We start from the raw sequence: 26,872 nt of genomic DNA, 5'->3' as shown, positions 1-26,872 counted from the left end.
ACAGACAGAACTGAGGTGTGTGTAAGTCTTAGCTGAAAAGTTTGCATTTCTTGCCATATTAGGACTTTACATGGTCTTCCATTCACTTTATTAATTCCACTTGTACCTAACAAAAACACTTTTCTAAATCCCAGGCATCCAAATTGGGGTCTGCCATATTAGGATCAGACTCATGATTAGGCCCCTAGAGCCTACCGGTTTTCAGTAGCTTGGTGAAAATATCAGAAAAGGTCCAAAAGATACAACATAGATGAGTCCACATGCACACACACACACACACACACACACACACACACACACACACACACACACACACACACACACACACACACACACACACACACACATAAATTCACATCCCTAAGAGTGTGTTGGATCTGTAGTTTCAATGGTGGGTCTCCTTTGACTTCTCATGATTATACTAATTACAAATCCAAAAGCTTTGGGTGAAGGAGTTGGTCCCTAAATGTCAGCCTCAGGCTTTGAGGAAAAGAAGCTGGAGCACAAACACCCTGACCTCATTAGGCAGCCACTAATGGCATGGCCCCCATCTCTCTTCCAGAGAACATGAGGTGGTTTTGTGTTTCAGAGATTATTCATCTTCTGCGTTTGTCTCGTTGGGGTCTTTAACCCCTGGTAAAGATGGGGCTGCTAAGCAGACCCCACCTTAAGCACAGCTCGGGTTGTCTCACTGTCATGTGACAGTGAGACAGTGGTGAGATGTGCAGTGGGAGCAAAGCGACAGAAGTGGTTATGGCTTCAAAACATTAGGTCTTAAATTTTTGCATGTGTGCGCAACAAATCCGTAGGGAGGTCAGCAGACGGAGCGAGGCATGAATAGAAAAATGAGGAACTCTGTCAACTCTTTCAAACACACACAGACCCACGCATACATGAGGCAGAACACACTCTTCTGTGAAGTGGGTGAGCGCCTCATCCCTCCATTTGTGCGCGTTTGTGTCTTTTTTATTCCCCTCTGACAGTGGAAGCCCACAGACAGGGATGGATTGCTGCTGGGCTCCATGGCAACCAGTGGGGCTATTCTCAAACACTGCAGCTGAGGGAGGGACCCAAGGAGTTCATCAGCAACGCACATTTTCTCTCTGCCTTCACGCGCGGTCTTATTATGCAGACATGTGTGGTTATTAAAACTTTGCTCTGCCTTCACATTGTTGCGGCGTGAAGATGTGCTTCTCTTCTGGCTTGATTCCAGTTGGTTAACTTCAACTCTTTCACATCTGGACAAGACAAGTGGAAATTGTTTTTTACTTAACAAATAGACTCTCTGTTTACAATCAAGTCTTATAAAGTCTGTTTCTTAACTGTAAATGTTGATTTTAAACATGTTTTTTTCATTAAATCAAGAAAATGTGCGCCTCAACAACACCTAAGAGTCTAAATATTCACTGGTTCATCTGACCTGGTTACTTTTTTTAGCAATAATTTGACTGTGGTTTCACTTCGCTATCAATGAAGACAATTTAAATATAAACATATCCAAAAAGAGGGCAAAATAAAATCCCATATATAGTATATAATGCTTTTACAAAAGTGAGAAACAAGCTGAAATGATTGCACAAAGAAAACATTTTGCTGAGCATTACGGTAATAAAGTAGCCCGTGAAATAGAACTATGTTGAAATTAAGTGTTTCCATAAAAAAAATAGTCAAATAAAATCCAGTTGTTTTCCCCAAAGATAATTGAACAACGCTCAATTTCCGTGGTCAAGTTTTGTTGTGCAACAGCGACATCACCCGGCCCGACCACGCAACTGCACGCAGACGTCACTATCGTGCGACGAGGAAGCGCTGCTGTTGTCGCGCTTGTCCTTTGCGTCCTCCGTCCACTTCATGTCGTAACAACAGCGCTACGCGTTGTTTCTGAGGCTAAGCTGTGGTAATTGACTTTTTAATGGAGTGACGAGGAGAGGGGAAAAGAAGTGGGTCGGAACCGCGGAGTCGTCTTTTTGCTTTTTAGCTTTTTATCCGGTAAGTGACAGCGCAGTTAAACAGGCGGCCGACAGTTTACTCTCTTCTTCTTGTTGTTGTGTTGTTCTTCTTCCCCCAAAGTACATTTAATCAGAAAGTAGTTTTAAAAATCCGTTTGAATTGTGACAGGAAGCCGTTTCTCTTTCAGCAGTTCACCCAGGCTCTCCTGGTCGGGAATGGCAGCTCCGAACTCGGAGCAGAGGAAGGCCTGCTGGGACGCCAGGGATCTACTCTGGCGATGTTTGGACGACAACAGTGACAGGATGCAGCCCTGCCAGCTGTTCCAGGGAGACTTCGAGGCGAAATGTCCAGCTCAGTGGGTAAAGTTGCCTCCTAGTTGTTGTTGTTTTTTTAACCATCTGTCCTGGTCGACCGGTCTGAGACGCTGGAAAACTCAGGAAATACCGAAATCTCTTTAAGAGATAATAAACATTTGCTTCTCATTTGAAGTTGTAGAGAGATGAATTAGTAGTTAGAGCCCACTTGTTTTTTTTTCCTTTCTGATTGTTTCAGATTGTTAGCTGTCTGCTCTTTCCAACACTTTCTCTAAACTCTGATCTTAGAATGTTTTGCAAAATTTCAACTCCCCACATATTAAAACTTTGCGACAGGTTGCTGCTGCAACTGGCCCCGCCCCCTTCAAGACAGCTGGCCCTCTCATTGGATGTAAGATTAGGGTTTTTTTAATATCCTGGCTTTAAATTTGGGACCAGTCTGTTGGAAGCCGCCATCTTTTATGTAGCATTTTGCTAAATTGAGAATAAGCTGACTTGGCATCAGAATCTGCAAAACAAAGTATGAGGAGACAGATGGATCGGAAGTCTGTGAGATCCAAGTTGATCACAGTTTGAATTGTCTTTCCGTGCCAAAGACTCAAATGGCACTTCAACGTTTGGACACCGGATATGCCGACGGTCAAATACACAGAATGACTTCCTGTTTGCCTCCCGTTTCGTCTCTTTAATTTCTCCCCGTCTCTTCCCGGCAGGTGAAATATTTCACCAAGAGGAGAGACTTCCTGAAGTACAAAGAGAAGATGGAGACGGAAGGCTTCACACCGGCTAAAGGCCCACAAGTAAACTCATAACTCCTACCAGAGAGGAACTCTGGAGACTCACTTTTAACCACATGAACTCCTGTTTTTGTTGCGAATATGAAAACACCTCACCTTTACCATTATTTATGTGAGAAGGTTTGAATCCTAAGAGTTGCACAACCTGGCAAGTTATTGGACAATGTTCCTTAGAATTACTTAAATAATGTTTTGTTTTTGTTGGTTTTTTTTTTTCTTTTACAAATTGGTCTTAATGAAAGATGAAGATCAATGGAATCCACCCGGAAGTGGCTGTGCAGTTTGTGTAACCGGATCAACCGTTTCTGTGGCAGAGCATTTGAGATTCTGGATTATGACCACTGTGAGAAAACGTCAACATTCGCTATTATTTTGGAATAAATCAAGACCAACAGGGTGATTTTGATGGCTTTTATTGTCGTACATGTGTATTGTTTTCTAACTCTAGTGCATAGGTGGATATGAAAACCCTTTCAGGATAAAACAGCTGATTTGAGAATGTTACAGGTCATTAGAAACGAGGAAAAAAACAAAACACATTGTGTTTATATTACAAATCAGTGTGTATTTACAAAGGAGTGTGGCCTTCGGGTCAATGGTCTTCAATGAAACCATTGCTAGAAACGGGGTTCCCACATGCTGGAGTTTGATACAAGTTCTTGGTGTCGAATGTATCCGTCAATCTGTCCATTTTTCATAAAGCCGTCCCTTTGTCCGGTCAGTCCATTCGTCCTACTTTTCATACACCGATCAATCCACTCATCACTTCGTCCAGCCATTCATCTGTCCATCTGACCAGTCGTCCCGTGATTCAACAATTCCTCCTTTTCGGTCACTCATCTCCCAAACTGGCCATTTATCCATCAATCATCCCTCTGCTCATGCTCAGGTCGTCATCTTTGTCCATCATCCTTCACATTTAGAAGTTTCCATAGCTTGATCTTTGGAAGTACCACGTTTGAAATGGACCTGATCAAGAACTTCTTTGGAGATGAAATTTCGACCCTGTCAATATGTAGGAACCCTGTAGAAATCTACAAACCACAAGAAAAACTGTAGCTGTATTCAGACTTCTAAGGCCTCTGGCTGTACAAAACAGTCACAAATGACATCTCAAGTTTGTATTTTTCTGTGAAAATATAAAGCATTTCTTTTGCATATCTGCTCAGTACAATGGAGAGTTTTGCATAAACCTTTTCCACTTTGCCACCATGAGAGTTATTGTGATTTATAGTTATAGTGGATTGAACTATTGCACAATACAGTCCCGTACTGAGTCCATTCAGCAAAGCTTGAATGGACTCTGCTGCCTCACATAAATTCTCCTCTTGCACATAATCCAGTCATGTACTTCCTACAACTTGGGAAAAAAAAAAAAAAAAACGGAGCTAATCCAACTACCGAATACTTCTTTCTCCCTGCGATCTTAAGGACATTGAGATCTGACAGACAAAAATACGACAACAAAAAAGCAAAGTTTCAAGATCACTTTTAGCAAAGAATTAAGGATCACTACTGGAAATACATTCTTTTCTTAAGCAGAGTAAACACTGTGCCAGATTTAAGAATGTAAGCCGTGAACAGAGGTTTTCCAACATCACAGTAAGGCACCAATGAGCTTAAGGTTTGAATCCAGGTTTAAAACAGGCAGCCAACATTTTTGCATTCCAGGCTTGATGCACAAAAAGCATTTCTAGATGTTTTGAATAAAACAGGAAGCAAAAGAAAGAAAAAAATAGGCATTTGGTGCAAAGCAAAGCTTCAAATCAGCTTTACAACCTTTGCAAAAAAATGATTGGTCACATGATAAGAAGCCCTGGTTTGTGTGGCAAATTAGAGTTTATCCACACATACAAACAGAAGAAGAAAAACATTTGGTCATATGTCGTCGGTTGACTACACTCACTGGGAAAAACAGTCGAGATCCAAGTCAAGCATTCAGACGACATAATTTGCGCAGATTAGTGATGGTCAAAACGGGTCAGCTACCTTTCCATTTCTGCCTTCAGTCCAGCTAAATAAAACTCAGAACTGCAAGTGCAACATGACCTTTAAAAAAAAAAAGACGCCTTATGATTTTTGGAAAACATTATGTTTGATCGTACTGCAGTTTTAATGCAATGCTCAGAGTTGCGCAGCAGATGTCACGGTCAGCAGCAGGGAAGTGGGAGGTTTGTCCGGTCAGACCGTCATTTCCCAAAACAAGACACGCACAAAAAGAGAAAAAACTTGTAAAAGTGCATTCAAGCTTAGTATGTCTCTTAAGACTAAGAGGACCACAGTTTATTTGTCGTTTTAAGATGAAAAAAAAGAAAATATTATGGCTACTGTTAGTGTCATTCTGTTGTAAAAATTTATTACTGAGAAAAAAAAACTATTAAAACCTCATTTAAAACAGTAGAAACTTTTATTTAAAAACAATGACAAAATTTTGGTTCTTTATTTTTGTTACCCAAAGTATTAAGAGCCATTGTGGAAGGTCCAAATAACCACTTCAGACTCTGGAGCCCCAGGTTCCAATGCCCTGAGTGGACAAGTGGCAGCGTCCCAATCTGAGCGATTGTGCTACAGGCAGATAACTAATCACTAACAACAAAATGGTGAGTGAAGATCACAGGAGTAGGAAAGAAAAAATGTAGGACAATTTCTGAAGGCTAAGTCCAATAATAACAGCTCCAGCGTTTTGAGTTGTCCATCAAAAGCAGCATCTCCAACTCTCAGTAAATTTGGACATTTGGACTACAAGGGAGCACCAAATGCTAAATATTTCCAGCAGCTTAGCTCATTTTGAGTTGAGTGTTTGCAATCATCGGCGTTAATTCCGTCTGTTAAACTTGTTGCTGGCTTCTCAGACATCTTCGCTAGCATTGCAAGTAGCAGGACTGTGAAGTTAAAAATGTCAATACGACTAAGACAGAACTTCTTGGTCTTCACAATGAAAGGCTAACAATTAATTGTGAACTTGCGACGAAAAAAACAAAACATTTCAACCTCATTCGAGAGCTTACAGTACCTGATCTAGTGGTAAAAAAACGCATGAATCAGAATGCTGGTGTGTTGTCAGTTCAGATTTAACTAGCCTGCATCATAATTTCATGAAGGTTAAAAACTGTTGCTGTTGTTACGTCTGTACTCCAGACAGATGATGCCTTTAACGCTCCACCGTACTGCCTGCAGCACCATCAGCTTTTGCGAACGAATCACCAGAGTGTTAAAGGTCAAATTAATCACACACCCGCCACAGTATTACGCCAGTTTCTTCGGGGTTGTTCCTCTTTACCGTTTTGATCAGTGAGTGTATTGATACAGTACATCCGTAGCCACAGTCGAAACCTCGCTTTAACCGGTTAGCCGCTGCGCTACGCTACCATGCACATTTAGGTAAAGCGTAAAAGAGGTTTCTAACAAGTGGCTAGTTAGCTTATTACTATCGCAGCGTTTACTACAAGAGTACAACGAATACATTAAGACATTTCATTCATAGTGGATTTGTAAAAAAAACAAAACAACAAAAAACAAACAAATAAAAAAACGTCTCAGTTCTGTTATATATTTGAAGTATCGACATGATGTGAGCTCTTAATTTGCCTCAATTAGCTTTCTAATTTGTATTGCTTCATTGAAAGAATCAGTGTCTTCGTAGCAACAGAGGTAAAGTTAATCTGTTGAAGTTTAGTTTCCCCCCCCAGAGCGACCACAATATGGCCGACTTAAACTGAAGCTAATAGTCTAGCTAAGCTAGCATTCTGCCGTTTTCTCTCGTCTTCCTTTCCGTAAGGCCGGCTCTCTCTGTCTCTTTCTGGGTAAGACGATCCTTTTGACTCTGTCATGTTTTGTTTTTGTCATAAAAACTCTTCTCTTTCTAATTTCACCCCCCCCGGCCTCCACCCCTCTCTCCTGGCTCGGGCCTCAGCCCGGCGTTGGTTATAAACCTCCGGTGACGTTCCTGGCCACCGCCCAGGCGGGGAACTCGGTCAGGTTGAAAAGCGGGACGCCCCAAGTGGTGATGGCCAACATAACCACGGCGACGCCGATCAGGTTCACCCCAAACCCCGCTTTCACCTGGATGGGAAGATTACAGAGCACACATGAACTGACCTGAAAAGACCGAAGGAAAAAAAAAAAAATAAAAAAGAACAGGAACATTCAGTTCTAAAAGGAAACAAAACAAATCTGAAGCCGTTTGATGCTGCAGATGCACTGAGAGTGTGTGTGTGTGTGTGTGTGTGTGTGTGTGTGTGTGTGTGTGTGTGTGTGTGTGTGTGTGTGTGTGTGTGTGTGTGTGTGTCAGAGACCTACCATGTCGCTGATCTTCACGTGGCCGTAACTGAAGACGATGGCGTTGGGGGGGTTCCCCACTGGAAGCATAACCCCAAATGACACGCACATGGTGGACGGGATCAGAGTGTGGAGGGGGTTGATGAGCAGGGTCTCTGACTGGACCGAGGGGTGAAGAACAACACGGATACAGTGAGGGAACATTACAGTGGGGGGGGGGGGGAGAGTGGCTGTCGGTTGGAGATCAAACAGAGGGAAGGAAAAGGAGGCAAGACAACGATAACATGATGATTGAAAAATTATTTAAGAATGGAGATGGGGGGGAATGAACGAGAGAGCAAGCTTTTATATTTTTAGTTAATTTCACAACAGCATTTATGAGAGTTCGACAAATCTCTGGTATTGATTATTTAAATGCAGGATGGTTGATAACTGAACATTATCTAGTGCAACCAAGAGTGCACTGTAATAAAAACCCTAACATTTCATCAATTATGTTGTATTTACTATGTTATTTTCAAGTTCTATCAAACATTTTGTGATTCTACAGAACAGGCAGGGATCTGGTGATAGATTTTTTTTCAGTGCTCTGAAGCGTTTGACTCTAACGTGACTAAACAAAAACTAAACAACTTTTACATGTGCCTCTGTTGCACCACCTGAATAGAATAATTAGGTCATTAAGGCTCTAGAGAACTGATCCACACAAGCAGGAGGTAATTAAGACGTTTCAGTCCGGTGCTTTGCAGGACAGCAGCCCTCCAGGACTGGAGTTTGACAGCTGAGTCTTGATGCAGCATTTTTGACGCGTGCGAAGTGGAGGACCTGACATACATACCAGAGCTGACAGGATGGGCAGGAACACTGTGAGAGTCGCTGGATTGGAGGCGAACTCTGTGACCGCCGACACCAGGAGGCAGGCCAGCAGGGTGACGGCCCAGGGCGGTAGGCCGCCCATGGGCTCCAGCTGCCTGCCGATCCACACCGACAGGCCCGACACCTGCAGGTACGGTTTATTAATGCCACAAACACAAATCTGGACCAATCGGGGGAGAGAATCAAACAAAAACACTGGGCTGACCGACAGGCAGAACTACACGATTTCTTTGGGAAGAGTTTGTACATGTTGTGATGCGTGTTGTTTTACCTTGCAGCCAGCCGCGAGCGCGTAGCCTCCTCCCACCAGGATCACGATCTCCCACGGCATCAACCTCTGGAAATCTTTCCAAGTGATCATGGGGGCCAGAGGGTCAGGATCGGAACCGTCTTCTGAAGGTTAAAAAAAGCAAAACACAAGAAACAAACATTACGTGAAGCTGATTAGTTAGTTTTTTGGGGACTTATTTGTGTAATTCCTTGCTGCATGTTCTTTAGGAAATTCTTTGGTAAGTTTTACTGCATAATTTACAACTGCTAAATAAATACACGTATGTGTTTTTGCTGTTCCACGGGAACCGACCCGAGTTACTGCAGCTGGGTGAGGAAGATGAGAAGGGACGCCTGGCGGGGATGAGGAAGAGCAGGAAGCCCAGGAGGACAGACACGGTCGCGTCGGTCCTGTAGCCCTTCCTGGAGACAAAGACGAACAGAAATCCGTCGCATCCCAAAGCGGTGCCAACAGGACGGCTTTCGCCGAGCGCGACCACAGAGGAGCCGCTTACTTCTCGAAGAGGGACGTCCAGCCGGGCACGAAGCCGGGCTCTCTGGTGAACCACAGCAGAGTCATCAGGATGAAGAAAATCCCCGTCACCACCTCGGGGTAGCTGCAGCGCAACCACAAGAAGCACGTCAGCAACTGTTGCGCCAGTGGGCGCGACCGCAGACAAGTTGGCAAAGGTTTTAACTCCTCGGTTTCAACAAGAGAATCGACTAAATGTCTTGCTGTGTCTTTTCGTGTAAGAGCAAGCAAACTAGGGGGGGGAGGGGGAATGCAGCATTTTAGCTTGGTTGGAATTACCAAAATTACTTCTGTTTGCCAGTTTTTCGAGAATTTGTTGCTTTTATTGAATTCAAATGTTTACAGACATTTGGTTGGTTTGGTTTGACTTGTGTCAAACATTTCACAGATTTCTCTGGCACATCTGAGTTCGCTAAATTCTAAGGTCACGCCTGAAACCAACTGCTTTCTCGCTTCTTGTCATTTTAAGTCGGCTAAAACAAGATAAGGTTTGGCTGGATTCAACTTCTGACAGCAGCATTTCTATTGCGAATGTGTCAAAACTTTGTCAACATTCTACTAATGTTAAAATAAATAAATTTTACATTTGCAGTGTTTCCATTAAATAAAAAAAAAACAAAATTAAAATCACATATGAATAAGCTTGTTCACGTGAGAAGTTGTTAAAAAACAAGCTGCTCTGCGATCCTCCAGCTACTTCCTGTTTTCTTCTTCTTTGTAGTTTTTGCCAGTGGCAACATCTGGTCGTTGATCATGTGACTTGTCTGACGTGAAAAACAGTGTTTCCATTGCAGTTTTGCAAAAGTAATAATTTTTTAAAAAACTCATCCTTTTTAATGAAAAGACTTTTTTTTTATTGCTGTGTTTCTATCAAGTGAATTTATTTATTTAAAAATGTCAAAATTGCACGACTGAAACACCGCTGGTGAGAAAAATGATATTTTTTATTCTGTAAATCAACTGAAAATCCAGCTGGCGGATCTTCAGCAAAACTTAAAAATTGGGCTTAAAAGAAACAATTAACTTTAACGTTTCTGAGCTACTTTGCGTCGCTTAAGAAAATAAAATCCCAATGAAAAAATAAATAAATAATTAAACCCAGAAGCCACAGCAGTCTTCCCGTCTGAACTCTGAGACCAGGCTCTCCGGTCACCTGATGGGGCCCAGCTTGGCATACTCCTCCTGGATCCGTTGCTCAGACATCACTTCTCTCCTGGTTTTGCGCTTCTTACTCAGCGAACACGTCTCTCTGAAGCTGAGCACAGAGACGGCAACAGCCTGAGTTACACACCCACGGATTAGCGTAATGATGGGATGCGAGAGTGAGCAACACTAATAATCACACACCTGGATGTGTGTGTGACCGTGAGCAGACAAAAAAAAAAAGAAAGAAAGAAAGAAAGAAGTGCGCTCACTTGCAGCCGAGGAAGAGGAAGTGCAGCCAGAGCCAGGTGAGGACCAGCATGATGATGGCTATGGGGAAGCTGAAGATGAACCAGGTGCCGAAGTTGATGACCTTCGCCTCCGGGTAACGACTGGAAAAGGGAAAACAATCCAGACAGAGAGACGGGGAGGGAACTTGTAGCGTTTTAAAAGGACAGGTGAGAACAAGCAGGTGTGTCGCATTTCAGCCGATATGAACGAAAAACAACAATTGAACCCCGAACCGCGTCACGGCCTCAGGTCTGCTGACACACTTTTGAGAGCAACTCTACGCATCCGTCACGAGTCTTGTTTTTAGCAAACAGTTAACTTTGTCAAAAGATTCCCGTTCCCGGAAATATACTCTTAGGATTACCTCTGCCACACACACACACACACACACACACACACACACACACACACACACACACACCCAACTGCGCGGAGAATAAAAAGCATGACCTTTGCCCACTGAGCTGTGACATGAAGGAGGCCATTCTGTGGGACTTAAAAACACTGGCTGGAGAAAATCGGCTCTATTAGGACTGTACAGGCTGATTAGTTTGATTTAAGACCCTTCATGGCCCCCGGGATCTGATTTCACACAGAGTGTTGAATCACAGCAAGGTGGCTGCCAAAACCAGCCGCACATGTGTTCGAAACCAAACGGAAAGATGGCGGCTCTGGTCATTATGAGCTGCTGTTACTGTAACAGCTTCTGTATTTGTTGAGCCTCCATGTTCGAAATATCAGGACACTTTGAATTTTGAAGTATTATAATTCATGCCTAAAGCACTTTTTAGGAAATCCTGATATAAAAATGTGCAATTTCAGAGAAATCTTTAAGTTTTGCAAAGTTCTCCATTACATCCCAGTCACACTTCTGCATATCTGCCTTGCCTAACCCGCACTCTCCCCTAAAACAAGAACAATTACTTTACTCTCTGTTTAACTCAGCTGATCATCATCATCTTCTGTAAACAGAACCTGGACCTACGTGTTGAACTGCTCGGCGAAGATGAGGTTGGTGGAAGTCCCGGTGATGGTGATCAGTCCTCCGATGGTCGCCGCGTAGGTGATGCTGAGCGACAGGCATTTGCAGATCATGTGGTCCCTCTTGGTGGGGTACTGGGAGTCTCTCCTGGCTCGCACTCGCTTCACGTTTGGGATCTCTATGGCAACCTGCAGAGGAATCGCAGGAAGGCGTCGACCGAATTCTACACTGCGGCTCGCGGTGGAGCCGCTGAGAGGAAGCGACGGCGTTTTGTCCCGGACCTGCGGTAGGTGTCCGTTGGTTTGTCGAACGAAAGTCTTGTTCAAGACGGGCTGGAGACCGAACCCGTTCAGCTCACCCGCCTGACCCTAAGGGGCGAAAGACAGATTTGACCAATTTATGTTTGTTATTATTTGATTCTTTTTCTCCATTGACCATTTTATATTTCCCACATTTTGTCAGATTACAACCACAAACTTTATGGGGCAGGTGAACACAAAGGTCATTTGGAAGGTGAAAGCAAACAGGATTTGGTTTGTAAATTTACATTCTAATAAAAACCTGGAGTGTATTTGCATTCAGCCACCTTTGCTCTAAAACCCCAAATAAAATCTGGGTCAACCTATTTTTGGGTCAGAAGTCGCCTCATTAGCAGATGGTGTGTATCTGTGTGCGTTTTGTAAGAAAGTTTAGTGGAAGAAAAACCTTATGTCACAATGAATTTATTTATTTTAAATCAATCTTTACAGTGAAATATGTCTTAAATTGACAATGGTTGGTTGTAAACAATGCAAGTTGTTTTTTTCCTGCCTTCAGCGCCAGAGCCGGCCTAAGAGCAAGCAAACCAGGCTGCTGCTTAGGGCCTCCCATAAGTGCTTAAATTCTAACATAAACTATAGATTTAAAGTCTTAAATTTGTTTATTGAGAATGTTAACACTGTTAGAATTAATTTGATGCTTTCAGCATATAGAAATATACATAGCTATATATATATATATATATATAATAAAACAAACAATTTGACATTTTATCATAAGAATTAAAGGAATTGGGAAGTTTGCTTTGCAAAAATGAAAACAAATTTTTGTTGTCAAATTCTTGTATCGTTACAATCAGGATTCTTGGTGGTGTTGTTGTTAATACATAGAGGGGCCCCACATCAACTTCTACATGAGATCCCACACCCCCTGGGCCCGGTCTTGTTCGGGCCAGTAATTTAAATTCATGCTTTTTATTTTACAAAATTACATTTAAGTTTGTGGTTGTAAGCTATGAAACTTTTTTTCAGTGCACAAAATGTATTTTACCTCAGTGATGGAAGAGAGATCCTGTTTGGAACGTTCATTCCTTGAAAGGAGGGGAAAAAAAAAAAAAGTAAATCTTAATTGGATTCACATACAAAACGCAAAGATAATATGATGCAACAAAAAAAAATCTGTCAAATTTAATATACACTTAAATTCCGCCAGAATTGCTTTTTGATGAAGACAATAAAAGTTTGGAAAACACATAAAATGATTATTTGTTAAAGTAATTGTGAAAAAAGATTTGGTATGATTGTCAAACACACAGCAGAATATGACTAAACTATGTTTTTAAACAGCAATATAACTAGATATAAAAAAAAATTATGATGGAAAATTTGGCTGTAAACAAAAGGGGACTACAGACATTACCTTGTGGTACACCTTCAATAATCTCAATAGGAAAAATGATAGATTGTCCGCCTCTAGTATCCACCAAACAACATTAATTTTTACTACAACTAAACCTAAATAAAGCCTTGTAGAAATTCAAATGTATTAGCATAAAGATGTTGAAAATGGAAGAAGAAAAGGTGATAAATAAGACAGTAAAGAGAACAACATGTAAAACAAGACTCTACACACATACTGTTCATTTTGATAGAGGAGCTCCAGCTGGTTCTTGTCCAGGTTCTCCTCTTTGGTTGGAACAGCTGCAATGTGACAGAAAAAATTATCAAAAGGTTCTCTGCATCATGTTTGCCTTCACGCAGCTAAAAAAACAAAACTATGAGTTTGTCCTGAAAGAATTCTTCTGATTTGCTTTTGTTCACACTTAAGTGACAATGTTTCGAACCACAATACAGATTACTGTAACCGAACTGAGACCTGCCTTTGAAAGCAGACTAGAGTTAATGTTTCCGTTCTGCTACAGTGTTCAATTGTGCATGCACACCTCGGCAAACGAACCGCACCTTCTAGAAAAATGAGCTTGAGTTTGGACTAAACTTTGAAAACCGATTCTAGTATTCACTCAGATTGGCTTTGCGTGACATTAAAATAAACTTGAAGATCTAAAACATCAAGAAAGGCTTCAGAATTTTATCAGGGGTGAAACGTTTTCACTGCGCCACACGCAGCGATACGGAAACGAGAACTTGGACCCACCGCTGTCCTCCTCTGGAGAGTCGCCAGTCTCCGAGTCGTCGTGGGAGTCGGCCAGGCCGGTGCAGATGAGCTGCTGCAGGACGGCCTCGGCTATGGGCATCACCATGGCGGTGGTGGACGTGTTGCTGAGCCACATGGACAGGAAGACCGTGCAGCACATGAAGCCCAGCACCAACCTGAGCCGCAAGGCAAAACTCATGTTCTGTTTTGGGGTTTTTTATTATTTAGATGAACATATGGGACTTTCCCAAATGTTTTACTTATAGGTGCAATATTATGCATTTTCCAGCCACATTGTGGCATTTTATAGCACAAGAACCATCTTCACACCTTCAGTTATTGTAAAATGCTAGGTACTCAAACATGACTTAAATGCAATTTCACTTTGTAATTTAACGGCTTGAAATTGAGCCTCTGTGTCTTTAAAAACTCCTGCTCTTTTTGAAGCTCCGCCTTCAGGAAGTTGTCACACCATGACGATTTCTGTTAACTCTGACAAGATTTTTAGCAGTGTTTCACTGAGAAGTAGCTCCTTTAATGAGCTAAACGGATCTGAAGTTCCACCAAGTGTTTGCTAATTGCTACTGGCTAGTCTGAAGGAGCTGAGTAGGGGAGGGTTGCTCTGTGAGACGGAGGCCAGAAAGCTTGGAAAGTGCAGCTCAAAAGAGGAGCATTGTCTTGAAGGCGGAGCTACGTCCAACAAGGTGTTTTGCACAGATGACTGAGAAATCCTTTAATCTCCCAGGGCAAAATCTTCAGTGATACTTTTGATTAAGGAATAACTTTATAACATTATGCAAAGCTAACAAAATGTAACATAATACTGCGCCTTTAAAAAATCTGAAGTATTACTCACATGCCAGGTTTTGCCCCTGCGATCATCACCATGCGCAGCGCGATGCGTTTGTGCAGGTTCCATTTCTCTATGGAGGCGGCCAGGCAGATGACTCCCATCAGCAGCAGAGTGGTGTCCTTGCAGTACTCTGCTGCTACCTAAACACACACAAACATAACGAGTGGTCATGTCAGTTCCCAAAGCACACACCAAATTGAATGTTGGGCCAAATTGAATTATGGCCCCAACACTGGATTTCCCTCCCTTGTTTGGGTCGTCGGTTCTTGTTATTGTGAAGTGCATATTACAGAGACTGAGGTCCAGACTAAACTCAGGGAGCAAAAACAATCTTTAATACATCTGCAGACGGAGAGTAAAAATACACTGCATTAGGCGAAAATCATTCTGCTCTAAAAAACTCAGAGTTGCAAAGATGCTTTATTCACCTTTCTCTGCTAACAGAGGCAGCGTCTCAATCTTCGAAGACCAAACAAAAGAAACAAAGGAAAACAGGCGGAACAGTTCAACCTTGTACGCTCATTCACCATCATGTCTACGGGATGCGAAAACTAAACATGATCATCATGCAGGAAAAGCCACGGGAAAAACAGCAAGTTCCCAAATAACCTGTCTGGGAAACTTCAACAGACACATCTTGTTCAATTAGTTTGTACACCCTGAAAAAACATCAACTATGCTACTGTATGATGCAAATAAAAGATTTTCTCTTTAAAGAAAAATCTACTTCACATTATGAAGGCAGCTTCGTATTGATTTGACATTAAACTAATAGGACTTCTGTACACTGAAAAAGTGAAGCATGAATTCAATTGAAGCAGAACGTGAAAGGTCATAAAGGATTATAATATATTCTCGCTGTACTTTTAATGCGGCTCTCTAAACCGCAGAAACCTCCAAGAACAAGGTCGACGTCTCCGCTTACGCTACTCCCACCATCTGCAGCCAACAGCAGGTAAGGTTTTACTCTCAACTTGAGGAGCTCAAACGTAGAGGGCAATAATAGACTTGAAATGTTGCGTAAATCTCTGTTGGCATATTTTTAGAAAATACTTGAAAGAGATTACAGTGATTCTTTACCGCTTGGACAGAGCCAGCCTGGCGTTCGGATCAACGTTTATGTTCGGCTAATGAGGATCGTGAAGAGCAAAAGAAAGCTGGTGTGAGGACCGCTGACATGATCATTTTTCAGTTAGTTAGTCAGATAAAAATGCAAAAGAAAATTCTGAAAGTGCATGAAAATGCACTGAATTGTTGGAACACAAAAAAACCTTCCACCAAAATTCTTTCTGATCTGGTTTCTTTAAGAACGCTGGAAAAACCAAACACACATTCTGCTGCACATAAATCCTAATAGTTTAATGTTAATTCAAAAGCTGCATATTCATAGGCATTACACAAAGGAAGTGCCCTTCTTTCCTTCTCCCCTAGAGTCCTTCGTTTCCCCCTTCCTAGTGTTCTTCCTTGCTTTCTAGTGTCCTTCATATTGTCTATCCTTCCTTCCTAAAGCCCCTTCTTCCTAGAGTTCTTCATAAAGTGCTTCAGTCCTTCCTTCATTTCTAGTGAAGTTGGTCGTGTTCTTCCTTCCTTCCTTGTATCCTCCCTTTCTTCCTGAAGTTCCTTCTTCCATCCTAGTGTGAGTTTCCTAACTTCCTTTCTCCCTCACTCCTCATTCCTGCCTGTGGTTTTTCTGGCCCGCCCACAATAGAAACATCTGCCATAAACTCGTGTGAATTTCTTTCAAGCTGAATGTTAAGACCTGAGACCTGTGAAAGACATTTTCTTTTCCAACAAAAGAGAAAAAAAAAGCTCCAGCTGGTGGTGTGAAGCCACCAGCTGGAGGGGCATCAGGCATCAGCCTCACCTCGCTGGACTTGAGAACGCCAAAGAGGGGGTAGAGGAATGCGGGGACCAGGGCAGCGGCCCCCAGGGGGACGGCCTCCGACACCCAGTAGACTGCCGTCACCATCAACACATACGCACAGCACGCTTCCTGTGAACCAAAAAACATTAAACCCATTAGATCCACAGAGACGGGAGCAAAAACAGTCATTGTAATATTCAGCAAGGCGAAGAGTGGAGAAATCAGAGCTCCTCATCCGCGCTGAAGATTATTCTGAATTATGATTTCATTCTAATATTATAACACCTGAAGTAAATGCTATATTTAGTATCTAGTGTTGAACATGTGCAGTCACATGCTTTGTGAACTGGGTAAATTAAATCACCTGTCAGGAACAAGGCAACTTTTGAAATGTTCAGTACAGAAATCGGATCACGCTAATGCTCGACAGCACTTGGATTCAATTTTGCTGTGAAGAAACACGTTTCTGTTACTTTCTGTTAGTAAAGGAGATCTGTTACTCGTTTGGTTTTATCACGGCCCATAATGTGCAATATTTACAAAGAGTCAACTGAACCAAACAGAACTGAGACGATCACTCGGTGGAAACAGGAAGTAAGAGCATCTTCAGTTTGGACAAACCTGTTAAGACTCCTGGCGAGAAACGGAAAAAAGAAATAAATTCAACAACTAGGAGTCTAGACAATGTATCATAAGATACGCATCATGTTTCTAAAAAAAATATATGTTTATATATAAATAAAATTCTAATATGGATTTATTTTCTTCCAAGTTTCACACATTTATACTGTAAATGTTCCCGGCCAGCACATCCATTTTTAAAAGGATTAAATTCACCGAGTTCGCCATAAACTTATTGGACACATTTCTGAAAAGGTCAGGTCAGGCTGTGGATATGCAACCTGGGAAGTAGACAAAAAAAAAACAAAACAGAAGGACACAAGGAAGGAGGAAAAAAACAAACAAAATGAAGGAAGGAGTGACTTGAATACTAAAGGACAAAAGGAAGGAGTATAACTCTGAGAGAAAGGGTGTTGAAATAAAGGTAAACAAAAAAAATTATATTTTCATGCTCTAAGGTTTCTTTCCACACTTTTGTTTTATTTATTTTCATTTTCTAGATCTAGAAAACGATCAACTCAAATTCCAGACATTCAGACAGCAAAGGCAGCAACAATCACTCTTAAACCCAAAACATCTGTACGCCCCGATCGACTGCAGGGCTCCAACCGACTGTCCAGACGGCAAACAGCCACTTCCTTTACAGCACTTTCAAAACCCACCATAAGCAAGCTGCAGTCAGTCTGACGTCCTTTAGTTTTCCACGTGTTTCACTTCAGACCTTCTCTGAGCCGCCGCGGCGCGGCGTGGTGCCGCACCGCGCAGACTGCGCATTAACCATCAACACCGTCAAGGATTAGGATAATGGGAGCTTGTTCTGAGATTTCAGGGAGCTTTTCAACAACCACCCATTATCAGAGAGTTCTGTTCTTTTAAAGTATTTATGAAGCGTGTTAAAAAACATCTGGTAAGCCCCATTAGCTGTTAAAAATGGCTATAATCTGACCGTTAATGTTTGGGAAATTAGCCAAAGTCAGGCGGAGGTTTCTTTCACCGCTCTTCGCTTCATTCATTGATACGCTAAATAAATAATAATAAAACATTGTTACAGTTCACAACATTTTTCATTTCTAGAGGATCATGTGAAACCAAATCCACTTCTTCATACCGACACGCTTGAATGCATTTTATTAGGATTTAGATTCTAGAGTGCTATGTGATTATGAACTGGAACATGGTTTTCAGAAACAAATAGCTGAAAAGTGTCATAAACTTGTTTCCAACCCTAAAAAACAACTTCTTTTTTACGCTGTTGTTTGTTTTAAAGTATTACAATAAGGGGGCTAAACACAAACAAATGCCACACTTTTCAGATTTTATAGCAAAAAATGCATATCACGTCACTCCTCTTCACTAACGTCAACCAGGCCCGCAAACGCGGTCAACCCGACGGGATGACTGTCGATGAGTTTCCGAGCCATCTGCAGAGCCCGGGAGTCTAAAATCTGTCCTGGGGATTTTTAGCTTCAAAAGAGCTCAGATGACCTCCGTCATTCCGGGCGCTAAGAACAAAACAAGGAGATTGGAGCTCAGAAGCGTCCTCGCACGCAAACGTGCAACTAAACTGCAAATCACTTCTAACCGCAGCCCAGATTTACAGAGACTTTGTTTTTGGCAGCGCTCCTCTCTGTTGTTTGAGTCTTGACACGTGAATCACGGAAAAAAGGAAGATGCCACAAAATACAAAAATAAATAAATAAATAAAAGCAGTCACTGATGATCGATTATTGGCCCCAATTACTGATCTACGATCTTCTATTGTCATTTAGTTGATCTGCTTTACTGTCACAAGTTGGAAGCTGGAGCCCTTTGTTCCTGACTCATCTCAATATAAAGTCTGATTATGGCAAAGGTCAGATACAGGTCAACGAATGAAAAAGTCGCTTTCAGCTTGAATGTAATTTCATCGGAAAACATGAGACGTTCTTGGTCCCGTGGAGATAAAGATAAATTCATCAATACAATTTTCCTTAAAGCAAACTTTCCGAACAGGACATGATTTGTAGTTGCGATTTTTACACATGGCTGAAGATTACATATGTCTTGTTGGTCTATTAAGTAATCTGTCATCACACCGTGAAATATCATTTCTAGTTCTGCTATAATAAAAAACAATCGACTCTTTATTCTGTTAAAAGCGTTGCATACATAAAATGATAAAATGATTTTAAAGAAAAAGAGGCCGTTGTGTTGGGAAATTCTGCTGCATAGAGCCAGAAAGTTTCATTCCCAGGTGTTAAATTGATCTTTAAATACATATTAAGAACCGGCAAGATGGTGACGTCATGGAAAAAGTGACGTACCCCAACCCGACACGGCCAGACGCTGTGACTCCCAAAACGTTGATCCCGATATGCATGACCTTTTCAAAGCCAAGACTTCATTTCATCTTCCATGAAATCCTCGAGCTTCCTCACATTGATCACACTGTTCAACCCGGCAGACAGAAAGCAGCTAGAAATGGTTTCCCTGCTAATGAAACCAGTTTTTTGAAGAATGGATTGGAATGCAACCGATAAGCTTTTGGAATGGGTGGAGGGTGTTCTCCAAAAACCAAACCAATCCCATCTGAACGTCTCATTGATCATCCGTTGACAGGATGACAGCTGGCTGATGAGGAGATTGGAACAGAGGCAAACGCGCATTGGCTTAAAGACCTGCGAGTGATGAAATCAATGATGGACTGTTTCAGTCTGGGGGCAAAACCAGATAAGAAGATGCCTGACAAAAGATAGCAGGCAAGCTCACATTGAAAGGCCAATACAAACACTTAAGATATCACTGACACTGGACTTTTGAGATAAGAAGTAGTGGAGGTAGTTTTTAATCTTCATTTTAATCTTTTTAATTTTAATCTTTTTAATCTTCCTTTGTTCAATGAAATACTGCAGCCATCCACTCTGATGTTTTCACATTTTTAGTCCTAGACTGGAGAAAGCTCAGAGAGCGCAGACATGCCAATAAAAAAGCAAAGTAGACAATCCACACAAATGTTACCTGGTGTTACACCAAACTGAAAACCCTAATTCAGGGAATCAACACTATTCTGGATTTAACAAACAAACAAACAAAACATATTCATATTTTCCTCCTTTTTAAGAGAATTGTCATTATGAAATCTGTGGGACATTTTTTTTTTTTACGGTACTATTAAACCTGATTTATGCTTTGACCACGCTGCACACCTCTGAAACTTTGGAAACACGGACGGTTCTGTGCGGGAAAACATGGCGGACGAGCAACAGACGCCACAAACGCTGAAGTTGTGGTTTTCAAGATGGACTGAACTTCTGTTTCCGAGTATTTCAACCCGAAATACTCGGATCACACTTGAACGGGTTTATTCTAGAACATCTCATTTTTATGTTTTAGGAAACTAAGGAGAGAATGTGAACGATGCCATGTTGGCATTTGGACCAGTCAGGTTGTACTCCACAAACTGGAGTGGTAAAACCTAAACTGCATTATTTTACACTAATAACAAAGCCTTAAAAAAGTTTGTGATTTACAAAACTTTTGTGAAAACAACAAATAAATAATAATAAACTGGACTTTTACAAAAAAAAAATACTGGTAGGTCATTTTCTCAACACTAATGATGTTTATCATCCTATTCTATGAGAAATATATATCATCCCTATCTTTATTAAACTTTAAATATTAATATTAAATGCTTACATTAAAGATAAGCAGGAAATAACTAATTTCTAACATCTGATGACACAAAATTCAAGCAGCAGGAGCTTGTTCTTTGATTCTGTGTCTGTTTGACCTTCCCTGCCTGTGTCCTACAGATGTTCTGTTCTTCTGCAGCTGGACACAGTACCACTCCAAACACACACTCAGATACACTCAAACACACTCACACAGACGCACACACACACACACACACACACACACACACACACACACACACACACACAGAGGAAGGATCGTTCTGAACCATTGTCACATTCCTGACGCAGTCTGAGGTCCCCCCTGTCGTAACGGAGCCATGTGGGGCCAAAATCCAGCATGGAGGTGGGTTGATTATGTAACTTAATTGCACGGATTGTTTTTTTTTTCTCCCCCTTTGTTATGAAGGTGTTGGGGGTTTTTACATTCATCTAACGAGGGGAGAAAAATCTTATGTTAAGAAGAAACCAGTTTTAACTTTAGCAGTCCCTTAAAAATATCAATAAACCATTTTATAAATAAGTACATCGCAACTAAAAACGCTCTTGTTTCAGAGTTGGCTTTGACATGTAATCAATTACAAATTGAATGATTATTGGCTGAAAGTGCTGTAAATGTACCTACATATTAAAAATGTTTCATTTGTATTGTTGTGGCACTTGACTTAATGTAGTTTTTGATAGTTGATTCTATGTTGCATGACTTTGTGTTTATTATGTAAAGCACTTTGAAATGCCTTGCTGCTGAAATGGGCGACACAAATAAAATTTGATTGATTGATAAAGGCCATTTTCAACAGACAGATTAAATAACTGTCTTTTATAAACATCTACATCAGATCCACATATAAAAGATCCAGAGCAACACACAACATCTCCTCAACAAAGTCCAGTTCAAATCCAATGAAATGCACTCTAACAAAATCCAGATCTAACACAGTGCAGTACATCAAGTGTCAGTAATGTATGGAAAAGTTTGTCTGAACTCTGGTTAATGTTATCAGAAATTCCCTCTGATTGAATTTCGCGTCGTTTCAGATAAACCAGGAAACGACTTTCACGACAGCGAGGAGTTTAACTGCTCCAAACGGCCTGCAGTAGGAGTCAGCGTCGGTCAGGACTCCTGGAATCGACCGTTTTTAACCGAACCAGATCCAACTCCTCTGGAACAAAGTCTGAAAATCTGTCAGGGATGTTTCATCCGCAGCAACGCAATTATTATTATCGTTGTTTAAAGACAAGATAAAGCAAATATTTGCCTAAATAAGCTCAAGTTTCAGCTCGCAACTGATCTGTATCTCATCAGCATGTGGCGATGTCTCCCCTCAACACACACAGACACACACACACACACACACACACACACACACACACACACACACAACTCATCAGCTGAGGAGTGGGACAAACAGAGGCACAGTGTGCCTTTTGATTGATTCTCTCTCTCTCTCTCACACACACATACACACGCGCGCGCACACACACACACAAACACACACACTCAGAGAAACGGAGCTCCCATCAGGACTGTGGAGCCATGTGCAGCCAGCAGGAGGAACACACACAGGCAGCAGCAGGTAGTTATCAAATCCTAGATTATGGATTTATTGAGACTTTTAATAACCTAAACCAGCTTAAACTGAATTCCACAGGAATTTCCAAAATGTTACATTCCTCAACTGTAATGTTCTCAGGAGTTACTAACTCTGATCGGTCATTCAGTGTATATATATTAAACGTCCATCCACATATGGACATGAATAAAATCACCATTTTTTTTCCATTCCAGAAGATGTTTTAGGCAAAAAAAGAAAAAAGAAAGAAAGAATTTTGGCACAAAATGACTTATGCCACTATTTTAGGAAGGAAACAATAAGCAAACGCAGGCTTTGATGTTTTGTTTGGAGGCTTTTGAGGGTAAAAGCGGCGTGTGGAGCCGTTACTCACGCTGGTGGGGTGGACCAGCGGCAGCGGCAGCAACGACAGCGGGATGAACACCACCACGATCAGCTTCCTGGCCCTCCACAGCTTCCTGAACACGTCCATCCTGGCTGCGGCCTCCAGCCTCATGGGGCACGCGGAGCTCTGGGTCGGCGGGAACCGTGCGTCGAGGGAGCCACCGGCCGGCCGACGGGGTTGAGCCTGGGTCCGCCTGAGGGAGCGCAGAGTTCTGGTTCGGCTGTGCGCATTTACGCACTAAGAACCCAGGCGGCCCTGCGTGTTTCCACGGTGAGGTGAGGCGGGAGGAGAGGACCAGTCCAGTTGCTCCAGGTTTCCCTCCTCGGTGTCTGGCGCTCAGGTGAAGCTGCGGGAGTTTTTATCGGGCTGCATAGGTATGCTAATTAGCCTCCATGTTGCCCCACCCTCATTGGCTGAGTCCTCACCAATCAGGGTGACTGGAAAGGTTTGATGAAGGCATCAGATTAATTAGGCTGATGCTACTTTAGGATTAACATTATTTTTTGTGTGTTTTTTTTTTTGTACAATTATAACTTAAAGGGAAATGTTACGTATGACTCGTGTTTTTTTTTTTCCTCTGTCATTTTAATATTGTTATAACTTTGTGACTTTTTACTGCAGAGCAGATCCACTTTCCTGAATACAGCAAGATTTTTTTTAATAGAAAGTTCTTGTTTTATATTCATATTTGGATGGACATTTAATATATACACTGTTTTTGTTGCTGAAAGGAATCTAAAGTCATTTTAATAACCAACAAAATATAAGAACGAAAAAACTTAAAAGTTAAAAATAGTTAGTAAACCAGATGTATCTTATGTTGAAACCTCCTAAACCCACTTACAATAATTTGTTGTTTTCTCCTGTTTTCATTCAATATTACATGTCACATTTATTGCTGGGCAGCTAAAAAATAATTTATACCGAAATGATTTTGTTTTTTTGTTTTTTTTGCATTTTCAAAGACACACCATTTGAACTTGCAGTTGAAGAGGTTTGGACACCGCTGACTAAGGTTGTTGCACTTTTACAAGATAAGTTTTGAAGTCCAAAGTGGCTTTAAGCTTTGATGCAGAACTGAGAAGTTCATCAGATTATGAGATGTGTTGACAGTTTTAGCACTATACATTGGGCAACAACCCCCCACCCCCCTAAAAAAAACCAGTAGATCTTTGATTACGATACAGATAGTCCAAGAAATCTGAGAACTGAAATTAATCCTTCGCTAGAACGAAAATACAGCTACATCTAAGATTTGATGCTGTTTTGATGTAGAGTACCTTGGCTATACAGTGGCATCTGTGTTTGATGGATGGTCAAAATAAATGTAATAAAGTTATTTCATTGAAAAACAGTCGTACTATCAGAAATTCTGCAAGAGTCGTAAGTTCAGTGTTTTCACGTTCAATGTTGACGTCAAGAGCCCACATTTAAAGAACGTGGGCTCCAGTCACATACGTAATCATTTTTACTACATGACATTAGGTTTTATTTTTTTTAAAAAAGAAACTACATGAATCAGCAGGTATAAAGTGATGCATTGAAGGTTTAATTCGTCCCCAAGACCAGTAACTCTGTGTTGTATAACTTCACAGCATTTTTTATAAGCAGGCTATTGGTAAATTCATAACAATCCTAAAATAATACAACTCACATGATTTGGCATTTTATTGCACAGTACAATATTTGTGAAACAAAAAATACCGAAAATAAAAATCTTTGGCCACTTCCCAAAAATTGCCGCCCTGAGCTACGGCCCCTGTCAGCCCTTTGTAAAGTCTGGCCCAGGTTGCAGGCAGCAGAGCAAAGGAAGCAGTCAGGATGGATGGGAAAATGAATGGAGGTAAATGCTGAGTTTGTTCTATTTTGATTTGACCGATTGATAAGTTTTCTGTTGCTTTGAAATTCATCTGCTAATAGCCGATGAATTCCTAATGGCAACAAACATCTAAATAACGCATTTTTAAAAATAAGAAAAATACACATAATATATAACCACGGGAGCAGAAAATCTATTCTGACCTATTTTGCAAAACCAGAGAGAAATCTAGCGCCTCAAAATGCAGGATTTTAGCCAGTGGAACAGTACTGCCCTCTGGTGGATAAACAGCGTCAGTGCAAGAAAGTATGTTTTTTCCAGACAACTTCCCAGTTTAATGTTCCTGCTGGCAGTTAAAAACTTTCATCAAATTCATCTAAACAAAAATTTGCTTTGCTATTTATTTATTTATCTTCTGGACTATTGGTGCTCTCGGAAAGTTAGTTTTACTTCCAGTTTTGACTTTTGAAAACACGGAGAGAAGGACGTGAATATGGATATTCAAAGTCATCCCAAATTTCTTTCTTTCTCCAAACGATTAGACATTTGTTTGTGAACTTTTAAGTTCGTGTGTTACAGGTTACATTTCAAATAACTAAAGCAAATTCACATCTAGAGACGAGGAATGGAACTACAGATGTTGCATTCCTCGACTCAACCCTAACCTGAACCTGATACTGTCAGAAGTGATTTACTAGTAAAAGGTAGATTAGACGTTTTAGTCTAGAAAGGAACAAGAGGAGAGGTAAGAAAATTCCCCCGGTCTTCTTCTACATGTGTTATCCCACGCCAGGCTGTCTAGGTCTAATCTGATGCAGCTGATTGCCTCCCAAATCAATGTCAAAGCTGCATGGAGTCACTCAAAGCCAGGATCTTCACCCAAATCCTCAGACGACAGATTAACAGTTCTGTGTTTGGTTTTCAAGACGTTAGCGATTACAACAGCAGCCTCTGGTTCCCAAATCGTCTTCCATTTCTCCATCATAAGTGTCTCTTCACAAGCATTTCTGAAGAGAGATGGATCAAGCGATCAGAGTGATAAAAGAGTAAAGCATTAAACTCCGATGCATCAATCGATCGTTGGGACAGCCTGACTTTTATTATGTTTGTGATCAACAAACAGCACTCAAGAACATCTAAAGTGGTATTGTTTTGTTGAGGATACTTTCCCAGGATCTCCTCCAATTTGCATCAGGCCTTCCAATCCTTTCCATCATCCTGACCTCATCATCCTGAGGCTTTGTCGCAGCGGGAGTCGCAGTCAGCCGCTTTAGACCCAGGCGGTGTGCAGAAAACAAGTTTTTAAGGCTATATTCAATCAGAGGAGATTTTTTTTCCTGTCTACAGACCCCAGCTGTGAAACAGCAAGACTCCGAGATTTCCTTAATGTTCCTGTAATTAAAGGCTTAGTGAGAGTAATGGGTGGACTTGGTTTGACCTGACGTTGAGGCAGATTTGAGCAAGGAAGTCTCGATCGGGCATGGAATCGAGATGAAGCTGGAAATAACTCAACTTTTCTGGCATTAATCCCAAAGATTCAAAAGCTCTTAACAATTTAACGCATGATTAATCCTGGGATTATTATCTCAGAAAATGTTTTCACTACCAAGGCAGAAAGGAATCTATTGGCGGAACAACATGGACATTCATCACATTGAATGAACCTTGACCTGTTCAAGGTTTAGCAATGCCGAATCGTCCTCAGGGGTGAATCTTTTTACCAAACACTTTTTCATCACCCCAAAATCAAGAACATGTCTTTAAAAGGACAGTTGGCTTAAATATAACCAGAAAAGACTTTGAAAATAAACTCAGAAATGCATTGTGTATTTAATACACTCGACTTAATACCAGTTCAACGGAGCACTGAGTAAATCGAGAAAGGTGTTGATGGAGCTCAGTTGTACCCAAAGTTGTATTCCAGGTTTACTTTGAAATAAGGTACTGCTAACTTTGCGAGGCATTATTTTCAGTTCTCTATTCTGACTCTACTTTCCAAATTCTAACGTGTAAATATTTTTTACTTATTGTCAAAACTATAGTTTTCTGATTTGCATGAAGTAGAATCGAAGGTGATCATCTGCAAAGAAAAACGCTTTTCTGGGAAAAATTAGCAGACAGGTTTTTGTTTTTTTTAAATATTAAGTTCAGATGAAAATGAACATTGGATTTGAACTTTATGGTGTCATAGAGGAAATAAAGAACAAAAATCTCTCCTTAGTTTTAAAGAGCAAGCA

The 26,872-nt window shown here is 41.2% G+C and overlaps 3 protein-coding genes across 8 annotated transcripts in view; 2 read left to right on the top strand and 1 right to left on the bottom strand.

The window, feature by feature from the left end:
• The first annotated feature begins 1,798 nt into the window (after positions 1–1,798).
• On the top strand, positions 1,799–3,474 carry LOC129376141 (cytochrome c oxidase assembly factor 6 homolog). 2 transcript variants are annotated; one of them, XM_055055636.1, is made up of 4 exons: positions 1,799–1,989; positions 2,141–2,309; positions 2,978–3,064; positions 3,304–3,474. In XM_055055636.1, exons 2-4 carry the CDS (start codon positions 2,166–2,168, stop codon positions 3,349–3,351), a joined length of 279 nt encoding a protein of 92 aa, XP_054911611.1. In that variant the 5' UTR covers positions 1,799–1,989; positions 2,141–2,165; the 3' UTR covers positions 3,352–3,474. The 2 variants fall into 2 exon arrangements, with proteins under 2 accessions (XP_054911611.1, XP_054911610.1); XM_055055635.1 differs by having other exon boundaries at positions 2,138–2,309.
• On the bottom strand, positions 3,459–23,016 carry slc13a4 (solute carrier family 13 member 4). 3 transcript variants are annotated; one of them, XM_055055629.1, is made up of 16 exons: positions 22,805–23,016; positions 16,563–16,691; positions 14,702–14,838; positions 13,846–14,021; positions 13,328–13,391; positions 12,742–12,781; positions 11,715–11,801; positions 11,437–11,621; positions 10,433–10,552; positions 10,171–10,272; positions 9,001–9,102; positions 8,799–8,908; positions 8,487–8,608; positions 8,178–8,339; positions 7,361–7,498; positions 3,459–7,123 (listed from the first exon to the last, which is right to left on the bottom strand). In XM_055055629.1, the coding sequence occupies exons 1-16, from the start codon at positions 22,925–22,927 to the stop codon at positions 6,986–6,988; spliced, it is 1,935 nt and encodes a 644-aa protein (XP_054911604.1). In that variant the 5' UTR covers positions 22,928–23,016; the 3' UTR covers positions 3,459–6,985. The 3 variants fall into 3 exon arrangements, with proteins under 3 accessions (XP_054911604.1, XP_054911603.1, XP_054911606.1); XM_055055628.1 differs by having other exon boundaries at positions 11,437–11,801; XM_055055631.1 differs by lacking the exon at positions 22,805–23,016 and adding an exon at positions 19,487–19,589 and having other exon boundaries at positions 11,437–11,801.
• The window catches only part of zgc:162331 (uncharacterized protein LOC793007 homolog), a 23,087-nt gene continuing 18,591 nt past the window's right edge, over positions 22,377–26,872 (top strand). The window contains exon 1 of one of the 3 annotated variants that reach the window (XM_055055632.1): positions 22,377–22,434. The gene's annotated coding sequence lies outside the window, so the exon portion shown is untranslated. Of the gene's footprint in view, positions 22,435–23,033; positions 23,191–26,872 lie in introns of those variants that run through there. The other 2 variants (XM_055055633.1, XM_055055634.1) reach the window with 2 other exon arrangements.

Source organism: Poeciliopsis prolifica, unplaced genomic scaffold, assembly GCF_027474105.1.
Source record: "Poeciliopsis prolifica strain line A6 unplaced genomic scaffold, Auburn_PproV2 SCAFFOLD042, whole genome shotgun sequence".
Lineage (NCBI taxonomy): Eukaryota > Metazoa > Chordata > Actinopteri > Cyprinodontiformes > Poeciliidae > Poeciliopsis > Poeciliopsis prolifica.
Note: the sequence above shows the minus strand (reverse complement) of the source record. Positions and strands in the feature narration are given on the sequence as shown.